This window comes from Rissa tridactyla, chromosome 3 (genome assembly GCF_028500815.1).
Source record: "Rissa tridactyla isolate bRisTri1 chromosome 3, bRisTri1.patW.cur.20221130, whole genome shotgun sequence".
Classification (NCBI taxonomy): Eukaryota; Metazoa; Chordata; class Aves; order Charadriiformes; family Laridae; genus Rissa; species Rissa tridactyla.
The window spans coordinates 40,334,810-40,346,959 of NC_071468.1; the positions used below are offsets into that span (position 1 = coordinate 40,334,810).

The following is a 12,150-nucleotide window of genomic DNA, read 5'->3' on the forward strand; positions in this document are numbered from 1 at the left end:
TTACAACAGGATTTGTTGGAAACAGAAACACAGCATCATAGAATGGTTTGGGTTGGAAGGGATCTTAAAGATCACCTAGTTCCAACCCCCCTGCCATGGGCAGAGACACCTTCCACTAGACCAGGTTGCACTAGATTAGAATCGGAAGTGAATCATGAGTGAATTGTCTAATCAGGGAATAGAATACAAACCAAACTATTTGAGTGCCCAGTCACAACACTTCAATAGCACCATCACAAACATCAAGTACTTGAGTGGATACTCAGAGCGTTTACGCAGCTTGATAAAAGCAGTATTTTGGCAAACAGTCTCCCATTTTGTTTTCCCTAATCTAATGTACTAGCAATCTTGGGTTAAAAATATTCACTTTGCTGCTTGAGCAGGGAAATTTAACAATACCAACCAAGCTTGGCATGGCCAAAGCAGAAGACGCAGCCATCTGCCCCATTGACAACAGACTGGATCACCTCAGCCACAGTCCCAGCGCATACTTCAGCCTGTCATGAGTATTAAAAAAAAAAAAATAGGGAAAAAAAAGAAAGAAAAGAAAATTATTAACAATAATAAGGAAAATCAATAGAGTATTTTCACTGGAAAATGGTCATAAAGTCATCAGTGGTCCAGATAGCGTGTTGAAGCACCAAAAAGTCTAATCCTGCTTGTCTCACTCATGTGACCTACTTGTGTAAGCACATGAAGCAGGACTTTTGCTCTGTGCCAAATAAGTTTCATTTGCTGAAGCATCAACATCCTTTGTAGGGTTAAACAAAATATACACACTGTAAGGTGATGTGGTTGGTTTGTTACAACTGCCTATTTAGGGGACTTTAAAAGTACATTTTTAATTAAAAAACAATCAAACACTGAGGAATTTTTACAGGCTCTATTATTTGCCCAATTATGGGCTGAGTTCAATTCCACTAGCAGGTGGGCAAGGAATGTGAGGGGAACAGCCTCTTTGGTATTAGCTAAGTGACATTTCTTATTTTTTCTCTATGTTATTATGAGTCTTAGCTTTTAGCAGCAGTAGGCTCCATCCTGAAGATTGTAGCAGTATTTTAAGAAGTACAACACACAAATTTACCCTGGGCATTCTTAGATTTAAGGTTCAAGCAGGCTGAATGGTCTACAGTGCTTCTGCGGCAACTGCCTATCAATAGTGGGTCAAACTAAATCAGAATTTGCAGTTTAGGCTTTTACGTAAAGCACTTCACATTTGATAATAAATCATGTAAATTCACCTAGTTCATGGGTATTTCTAGACTATCACTATAATAGTAAATACAATGAGCCAAGAAAGGGACTGTTCACAGGCCAGCCCTTGAACGCCATCCAGGCATTAGTCTGGGAGGTGCAAGCTGCCTGGACCGGAACTAGGTCAGGGACTGACCTAATGATATGGCCATATGACAGTGCTTTAGCTGGCCCTGTGTCCTAGCTTTGTTTAGTTTAGTTTAGAAGTACAGAAACAGCCTTACAGTACTGTTTTCTAATTATACTTTGCAATGTTACTTAATTCTTCTACTGTCCTCCTCATGACATTTGGGTAACATAGTTCATCAAAACAAAGTCTAATAAAAATAAGAAATCTGAATATACACATATGAATAAAATTTGTGGACTAACAGAACACTGTATAAATAATCCCTGACTTCTTAATGAATAGAGGACTGCATTAGACAACTTCAGTTCTGATCAGATTGCCATATACACCAAAAAATAAAATTTTATAATATACAATAACTTGTTGATATTGAGGATTTGCCTATGAGGCACCATTTAGCACATTTATTGCACATATAATTTTAGGAGCAATTATTTACAGTAAAGAATAAAGAAAGCACGCAATTATCAAGATACAATTTAATAAACTGATTTCACTATTGATGACATCAGAGGACCAAATTCATCCCTGGTGTAACTCCACTGAAAGTACTACTGTTGCAGCAGAAATGAATTTGGGTCTGGTGCGTGCTATTGTTTAGATAACTGTTCTGATCATACATTGCCTACCTGTGATGCATCTTGGGGGAAAACTGCATCAAAAGCAAACATCTTGGGTGGAACCTGGTTGCCCCTTTTCTGGAAAGCATTCTGACCTCCACAGGCCAAGGGGTCATACAGCGTGATTTGCTTCTTACGGGGGTCAACTTTTAAGAAAGAGCTGGACTCAGATGTGTCTCTGGCAAGGGTGGAAGAAATGCGCACCATGACTTTGACCTGTCAGCAAACACACAAAAAGATGAGCGCACTTGATTAGTCTGTTGGATGCTCTAGACTGTTGAATGAACTTTCCAATTACTCTCGACCAAATCATACTTGCTTGCTGTAGCTAGTGTTTCAGTGGAAGTCAGTGAAGACACAGGAATTATTATAGGCAGAACCTGGCCTAAAATACACAGTGAATAAAGCCAGAACTCATCTCCATCTACTTCAACAAGCAACTTGTGTATTTGAAATTACAAGCGACATTATGGTGGTTTAGTGTCAATGTTACTCAAGTACAATGATAAGGTATTACATCACCTTGTCTTACTCTTAATATAAATTGAAAATGAACTGTACCCCAGTGGCCCAATTAAGAAAGCTGAAAGGTAATCTAGACTGCTAAACTATCAGAACTGCTGCAGTTTCTACGAAGCAGTCTGATCAATAACAGTACATAAAAGCCAGATCTGTAATTTACACCTTTCCGATTCTAATCCAAATGCAAAAAGATGAACTGCTCAGTTTTAAGTGTGATCATCAAAGACTTGTGAAAAGAGCCCTGTTTTAATGGTCAGATTTTGAAATTATCGTCAAGGGAGTGGAATGTAATAAGCGATAAAAGATTTGTTAAAACATGTTAGCTCACGACTCATTAAATGGCTACATAATAAGACATTACTCCTAAGACAAAAATACATCTTCATGGATTTAATGAGGTTATACTGCATGCTTAACCCAGTCGGTAAGCAATTTAGATGTAAGTAAAACTCATGACAATCGCTCTGGCTTTGGTTCTCCCCATAAATTCACCACCTGCAGACACATGAGTTCCCGAACTTTACAGGGCAAACATGTCTCTGCCAGCTCTTGCCTCTAGCCACACCTGCACACACTTTGTCCTAGAGCAGACTGACTTTCACACCAAGCAGACAGAACTTTGATCTTAATGCCTCTGAACTGTATGCCACTTATATCAAACCTACCCACGGTTGGCATGCAAGTGACCACAAAGGGTCACCCCTTGGCAGAGGGTGGGAGCACATCTGCTGTTGGAATGGCAGATGCACCCTGGGAGGAGGTTGTAGCTCTAAAAGTTAGACAAGACTGCAGTTCCTGTTGGCCTCACTGAGACTTGTGCTCTTTGTATGTAGATCTCATTTCTTGCTGGCCTAAGCTCATCCCACATGGAAATAAATCAGCTGCTTTGAGAAGTAAAATCTGGGCAAATTCATTTTTGACACAAGTCCTTCGAAGACAATGGAATGAGATCAGAGATTAATTGGGATTATTCAGTACTTTTGTGATGTCTTCTCTATATATCTGTGAGTCAAAGTGGTAATTTGACTCCACCTATTTTAACCTGGGAAAACAAGTGGTCATTAGATGGTTAATGGTTACAAATCTGTGCACATGATTTCAGTTTTATACAATTAGTTGAGGGAAAAAGTACTGCCTGGGTGTGAACGGGTTCTCTTCTCAACTGTTCATCTGAGCTGCTTATGAAACCTAACCTCTAACTGAAAAAAGCCGCTTACAATATTTTGCCAAATGCATTCTTCTAATCCCAACCCTAAGCAGAGCTGATTTCTACTGAGGACAAAGGCAGCCAACACCCCCAGACAGTCCACATGAACCAGGCAAGGTCTGAATGTTTATTTCAGCCCTAGGTCTCCTGGCAGCTCAGAAGGGAGGCACTAGTCAAATTGGCAGGGAAGGGAGGGAGTTCATCACTGTGAATCCTAGAGCAGCAAGAAAACTAAGAGCAATATCAGTCTTGATCTGTTTTCCTATTTTCAACTTTGGATGCCTTTGGCTTTTTCTACTGTGTCCCACATTTTTAAACAGATGCCAATATCAAGAGCATTAGACTGATCTGCTGGAAACCAAAATAAATGCTATTCTTCAACTACTTTAAATAAAATACTTGGTCTCTGTAGAAAACCGTTTCCCTATAAGTTTATGTGTATTTTTGGCTGCTATGAATCCATGTTCTCCAGATCCCTGATCCTTGTGTGCAAAGGAGAGTTAACTGAATACTCTGGGGCTAAGTTTCTTTGGGTTTTAGAGAACAGATAGTGTGTGAAATTTAACAACCCTTCATGTACAGGCAGCCTAAGAGTTCTTTCTGGCTTCAAACTGTATGGGCATTCAGTTTTAACTTCAGCTACACCAGTTTTGTTACAGCATAATATCACTGGTTTGGGTCCTGATTTAAACCTGTTCACACAAAATCAGATTAATACCTGTCACTCCTTACTCCTAACTTCCAACAGCTATAGTGATAGAAGCTGAGGCATCAGCTTTCTCTTTCCCTGGACTAAAGGACCAATTTAACTGAAATCCTAAATATTTACTAGCATCAGATAAATGGAATGAACCACTATTAAAAAAGAGCTCAACTCAGAAGTCTCAGTAGTTGTCTAACAGCATACATTTTCTGACCATTTGGCTCCTCAACTCTGGCAAATATAGACATTTCTCAATACAAATACTGCTATTGCCACTAACTTTTGGATTTCCTGTGCATTGGGGATTTTCGTTTTGAGACTTAATAGTTCATAGAATCATAGAATTATTTAAGTTGGGAAAGACCCATAAGATCATCAAGTCCAACCATTAACCTAACACTACCAGGTCCACCACTAAACCATGTCCCTAAGCACCACGCCTATGTAGAATCAGAGAATCATTTAGTCTGGAAAAGATTGTGTTCATGTGTGTTAAGGCAGAGGAATATCACATTGATTACATGTGGGTATATCCTGATAGCTGGAACACTGCTTACTCTGAAGCTAGTTTTTTTGCAGCTGGCATGAAGATGTCTGTGTGCCTTGGCACAGCTTATCGTAGGTAGTTCCCCTCACCTCCATTTAGACCTGCCTGCAGGAGCTATCTCCATCCAAGCCAGTTGTCTGGCCCCATCGTAGACAATAGAAACAGAGACTTCTAGCACTTAATTCGCATGGTCTGTTTTATAAAACTGCCTTCCAGATAAGACAAGTTGGACTCCAAAAATGCTTCTTGCTTTCTCGGTACCACCACAGGCATCTTAAATGATTACCTGAGATATAGGTGCCTACATTGTAGGCTGTCTAAAGTTACTCTTTTCTGTAGGAAAAATAAAAACACTTTTCCTGGGCAGCACAGTCCCTGGCCCAAATTCAGCAGCACACACAAATCTGTGTGACAGTCTTCAGCAAAACTCACACGCTAGCCAAAATAAAGATGGGTGCATGAGTGTGATGGACACTGAAGACAAGTAGTAGCAATAGATTATTACTTGAACTCATCTGGTAATTTGAAAACCCTAGAGCATTCTTCCTGGCCAGTTTCACACCAGTGTAACTCTTTCAAATTACTCCTGATTTACATTACATCAAATGAGAAGACAATTAGATCCTGGCTGTGCAAAATGCATGTCCGTTATATGCCATGGGAGCTGCGACTATAGCAAAAACCCAACAAGCAGGCAAGATACAGGGAAACTTCACCCCTGAGAAACACATACTGGAATTCAGAACTGCATACATAACTGTGGCCCAATAAGCTAGGCAGCCCAAAACACGTTTTAAAATATCTGAGCTAGAGGTGTCTTCCAAGCAGAGAGGCAGGTTTGTGGTCTGGCAATCAGGCTGAGATTGGGGGGCTAGGACCCCTCCTAACGGCTGCACCTCAGATGCAATACGATTGTGAACTAGAGTGATATAATCTCTGTTTTACACTCCCCACTGGTACAATGGGCTGAGTCGAAGCCTACTTCACTGCAAGCATATGGATACATTCAGTCACTACCAGGCTCAAAGGACGGGCAGTTGCCATGAGGTAGGCACCCCATTACTAAACACTATTATGCATGGAACTGAAACCCAAGGATTTGTGCAAAGCATTTCCCAAAGGCAGTTATGACAACAGTAAATCAACTAAGCTACTAGTAGAAACGATGGCAGACTGCGTCCTCCTGCTCTGTCGTTTCACAGTCCTTCATGCAATTTATAGCTGGGGGCGGCTCAAGTCCGTGCTGGCCCCTGCAATCCACGCCACGGGGGAGGCAGCGTGAGGACGGGTCAACTTAACTCAGCCAGCTATGGGGATAGCACAGGAACTTAATGGACTTAAAAGACTTCAGTTCAATTTAAGGAACAGACAGGCTGAAGATCACTATGCTGCTTTGGGGAAGGCAGAAATACAGTATGGTTAATTTGAAACTAACTGAACAGTGAAGTTAAAGAACTCTAATACTTTATACTTGCAATTTATATTTAAATAAACTGTAAATTGAACTTCTTCAAAAGAATAAAGCAGGTTTTCTGCTTCACTTCCTATGTGTCATTACTCCTTTAGTCCAATGCTACAGTTTCCCACTAATCTCTTGTAATTGAAGGGTTTAAGAGATACCACTTGCGATTAATGGGACCACTCAGACCGCCAGAAATTCTTATTTGAATCCCAGGGATCAGGTCTTGGCAGCGCCCAGCCTTAGATGCACCTCTGACTGTTTCTATGGAGAAACATGAAAGCAGACTCTTGAGACATGCACTGTTGGTGAAACAAACAACCTGGGCCTAATTTTGATCTAATTTTACACTCATGCAAATCTAGCTGAACTCAGCAAGAATTACCATAGTTTATGAGCAGAGAGAGAGAATAAAAGAAAAGGGCACTTGCTCTGCATCATTACTGTGCCTTTTCTAGGCTATAACTTTACCTCTTAATTCTGCTTGTGTTGGAAGCATTTTTTAATATGTTTTCTCCTGTGAGTTCACAGAATTTCATTTGACAACTGTTCAATCCAATAGGACCCCGTTTACTTCTCTGGATTTCAGTTCCTGCCTACAAAGATTTGTTCTGTTCTTGAATGCATTCTACGGTCATTGAATTCCACAACATTAATCCCGATGCGCAATGCTACAAATGAAAGCAGAACTAGAGCTGCACTGTTTAGGTTTCCTCAACAGAGTTTCCTTGTATTTCTGTCTATGTATTTATTTCATGCGCATATATATGTGTGTGTGTGTGTGATTAAATTACATACACTGTTTTTTAAAGAAACGGATATACATTTTCTGAATGTATAAAAATATATATATACATTTTTCATAAATTTATCTCTAAATCATAATTATTGGCACTGAAGAGTTTCTTCACAGGTACCATTCAGTAGCATGAAGGGAAGATATAGGGGAATTGCTGTAATATCATTATGCTTCTGTACTGTAAAAATAAGTACAGACCTTTTAATCAGCTCTACTACAATTTCAGCTCCTGAACCACGTTCCTTTGCCTTCTCCTCTTTTATCTACTGCATCCCTGTATACACATCAACTATTTCTTGAAGAGAGAATTTGCTAATTGCAGAATTTTTCCCCAGCTAAACTCAACTTGTGACCTACTATGGACCTTTTGTTATGTTCTTACTATGTGGAGAAGGACAAAGGTTCAGCAGGCTCTGCAGAGTAGAGCAACTGGTGCCACAGGAAAAAAAGAAAACAAGAGTCCAGCCCCAGCCATTGACGCTCCCATGTCTCCTGTGCCTGCAGGGGTCTGTCTGGAGGACCAGCAGTGAAAAGAGCACGGAAGGTGGGAGAGGTGAGCTGTGTCAAATCTGTATAAAACACAACTAACTGCAAACAGAGGTTGGAACAAGGCAACACAAGCGATTGGAGATTGACACTGGGGATATTATCACTTCCTTCTACTCTTGCCTGTAAGATTTCGTTTGGGGTTCATTTATCTAATTACTGCAGGGACAGGGCTAGACAGCTGTTGCTTTGGGCACTGTGCTTGCCTTTATGAGCTGTTTTTCTCATCAATCATTTGAGCAGCTTCTGCTGGAGTTGTGCTGGGTAGTGGTGGGAGGCAGGAGCTGTGGTGCAGTCAGGGGCGAGACAGGCCAGCCGGGGCTATTGAGCTGCATTAGCACTCCATCAATGTAATGGCAATCACTGGCTGCAGGAACAGCCTTATTGGAGGTTAATGAAGAGTGGGGTTTGTAATTTCTCACTGTTACAGTTGTAAATAATGGTGGCAGGCATGCATTTTTGCTGTCGCCAGCCACAAAATACTACAGCACAAGAAAACTATGACATCCCAAACACACACTTTGCATGTGTGTGTAGACGCTTTTGCACGGTGGATGTAAAGCTAGCCTTTCTGTAGTACCCAGAGAATATAGAAACAGTCTGTTAAGCATTTTAAAGGATCTTTCTTACAGATTATGAGACAATTAACTGATCATGCTAAAATGAATTCTAGGAGATCAAGATAAACAGACTGAGCCAAAATGAGACAAATACAAAACTGTATGAATGGATGTTGTTTTAATGTAGGTCTCCTGGTCACATTTGAAAACAAAACAAAACCAAACCTCGGATAAATTTATGCCAGTGTAAACTGGTCAGGAAGCATGTGTAAGCAGGCCTTATTCTCCTCTTATTCTGTTTTTAAAAAGGTAACTCTGGTAGGCTTCAGTGCTTCACTTTAGCACAAATGAGAAAACGCTCAGGCCTGATTGCTCATATTCTTTGTGGAAATGGCTGATTCTGCTACTGCTGCTTTGGAAAAGCAGTGAAAAGAATTGAAAAAAAATACCATTAGGACTCGCAGGTCCCCTCTTTTTTACATCTATCCCTCTGTTTCTTTCTTGTGTAATTGCTAGAACTTTACCAGCTCATCAACCCCATCCTGTACAGCAGTTAAACTAATTTGCACTTGTAGCAATAATGGGAAGAACTGTAAGCGTACTATACCCAAACACCAATCATACTATTTGAAGAACTTGCCCTTATCAAGATTGTACCCTTTTTCAATTGGATTATGTAACTGTATTGGTAAATTCAGTAAAATCTGCTGTGAAATATGCTCAGGTCACAGGCCATGGCTCAGTGACCTCTTGTCTTGTTTGAGTCAGCAGTAGCTTTGAGTTTTGTCACTGTAATTTGCTATGGTGAAAAGACAGCGCTGAGCACCGACACTGTCTGAAACCAGCACGTACATCATCCCAGTCACTCAACTGTCACTTTGCTACTTCAGCATTTACTAGATTAACATAGAGCACTGCAACTTTCTTCTCTTCTTTAAAAAATAAAAAAGACATGAGGATGATCCTGTCACAGAAATAATCTCTCACTAAGTTACCCCAAGTGCCCACAAAAAGATTGTGTGTTCCTGGTTTTCCTTTTGATTCCTTCTGATCTCTTTGAGGGAAGCCTGCATTTAGGACCGGCACGGCCGGGGCAGTCTGCGTGTTGCCTCAAGCAGGAGGAGGATTTTCCCCAGCTTCTGACGCTCTTCACATTACCTGCACATGCACCCACAGAAGCGTACCTGCAATCTGTGATGGGGTTAACAACAGCCTAACTCAGCTCATGTGTGGGGATGAAATTTCAGCTTGCCTTTTTTTTTTTTCTTGAGAATATCTTTAAACATCACTGTTAGTGACACTTTCATAAGAACTGAACAAACCAAAACAGCCTTCAACAATCCCAGCATGAACAACATGGGATCAGCTGGCAAGCCTTGTCTTCCCTGCAGTGGATCTGCAGATATGTAAGCATGCACCTACTGGTAAAGTCAGCAGATGTCTGTCTTAAGCCTCTAACACACTACTGCAAAAATTTTCTCTGCTTCTCTCACTACTATAAGAATTTATTTTTCTGCACTGAGTAGCAAGTAGAGTTAGCTGACGTGAATTTCAAGAGCTCCCTGTTTTGCTTCACTTTAGTGACCTTTTAGAGTTAGAGGGTTGGCTGACCCCAACTAACCAAAGGGGTAGCCCATACCATATGACGTCATGCTCAGCAATAAAAGCTGAGGAAAGGAGGAGGAAGGGGGGACATTCAGAGTTATGGCACTTGTCTTCCCAAGTAACCGTTCCACTTGATGGAGCCCTGTTTTCCTGGAGATGGCTGAACATCTGCCTGCCGATGGAAAGCAGTGAATGAATTCCTTGTTTTACTGTGCTTGCGTGCGTGGCTTTTTCTATTAAACTGTGTTTAGCTCAACCCATGAGTTTTCACTTTTACCCTTCTGATTCTCTTGCATGTGCCCCTGGGAGGGAGTGAGCAAGCAGCTGTGTGGGGCTAAGCTGTCTGCCGGAGTTAAACCACGACATAGTCCCAGATACAGAGCATTGCCCAGCTTGGCTATGTTTTCCATTCTTTAAGGTAAGAAACTCAAGTGGTGCAGTAGTGGCCTCCTAAGCATGTGATGTACCTTATGTTGCTCTGTTCGTATTCCAGTCTGGCTTGGTGTCTATGGATCCTACAGACAGATTCACAAAACCCAGGAAACACATTTGCGGCACCACTGAGGCAAGCCTCCCTAAAGGAACTTCTCTGCTCTCATGATAGAAGACAAGGCTGCCATCGTTCTTGCTACACAATAAGGTTGCCATCAGCCTTTGTGAGGGAGGGATCTGGCAGTGGCGAGTCACGTGGCTCTTTCTCATAGGCCATGTTCATATCCTGCTGTAGCGCAGAAAGACTGAAGAGAACTTTGCTTCACTCATTCAAAGTTTCCTCCTAGAAACCTGCCCTTCCAGCAAAACATGACTGTACTGCCTTGGCTGCCACAAGGACTGGAGGTGATAGAAGGCAGCAGCAACATCAAGAGTAGCAGTACTCAAGCATGCTCATTGATAATTATGTCTCCTATATTACTTCTAAGAGCCCTGGTTTCCCATTTTGTGAAGCTATGAAAAAGGTGTCCAGGATGTGGCTTGGTAAGTTTAAGCAGGCAGGTCATCTTATCCCTAATTAGAGAAAGGGTGGCACGGAGGGCTTCACATTATACATTCTCAGGAGAACAGGAACCCCCAGATGAACAAGGCACTCTGGTTTTTTTGTCTAAAGAAACAAGAATTTCTATGGAAAGAATGCAGATAAAAGACAAAGTTTCCTTTATGCGTGTCTTTGAGATTTCTTTTCAGTGCCAGAGAAACAAAGGATATACAGGTATTGCACAGATGATGTATAATCACAATTGTAAGCTTTTCCATTATTTATAAAGATGATCTCCATGACTGCATACAAAAGAAGATTCCCCAGTCTGCACATAACAGTGTATGGCATAGCACCATAAATAATGAGCAGCAATGCAATCAGATAAGAAGGATTTACATTATTTAAGCCAAGCCGGAAGGAGTGACAAATTGCAGTTTAATGCAGATAAGTATGGAAAAAGATGTGTAAAGCTTTGGAGTGGCGGTTGGTAATGACAGCCAGCAAATAAGAGACAGTTCATGGTACTGACTAGGAAAAAGATTTGAGAATTCATCGTGAGGAAAAGAATTCCAAAGAAAGCAAGGGACCACATTGCTAAAGAGAGTCTATATAAATGGAAGAAGGTACGATTATCATATTAGGCAATACAGTGAGATATCTAATATATGCTGGGGTTTTCAGAGGATAAATCCAGTCTGCAGAAGGGGAATATAACCAGCCTCCAGCACCATACATTGCACGAAACAACCAGCAGAGACTTCCAGGATTAGAGCTAGATGCTTTAGTGAGACATACAATACATTATTACCTCACTGAATTCAGCAATAATTCCTTATTTACCTGCAAGTATACGAGATGAGAATTTGACTGGAGTTAGGAACAACCACCAACAAAAGGAAACTTGAAGAAGGAGAAAATGATAAAATCTTCATCCAAGCAATGATATGATTTATATTGTTAGTGAACCTTTCACCTGAAGATCCTACAGAGCTTTGCAAAGGCTTCTGACAGGATTAAGACATATATTTACAATTATGCTCATTTTTCAACTGCAGAAATCGAGCATAAGAACAAATGAATCATCTAAGATCCCAGAAAGGCTTGCTTTACCTAAACAGACTACCTGAACTGTACTTCTTCCCTTTCTTATCCCGTAACTGTAGGTTATAATGTTTACAAGGGCATAAACCCAGTATTAAATTTACTTTTTCTTTCATGTTGT

The 12,150-nt window shown here is 40.9% G+C and overlaps 1 protein-coding gene across 1 annotated transcript in view; it reads right to left on the reverse strand.

Moving 5' to 3' along the window:
- Positions 1–12,150, reverse strand: part of KIF26B (kinesin family member 26B) — a 295,671-nt gene that overhangs the window by 62,536 nt on the left and 220,985 nt on the right. Inside the window, exons 6-7 of the mRNA XM_054197213.1 lie at positions 2,014–2,220; positions 404–497 (exon numbers count right to left, since the gene is read on the reverse strand). Coding sequence (XP_054053188.1) covers positions 404–497; positions 2,014–2,220 — 301 coding nt within the window. The remainder of the gene's footprint in view (positions 1–403; positions 498–2,013; positions 2,221–12,150) is intronic.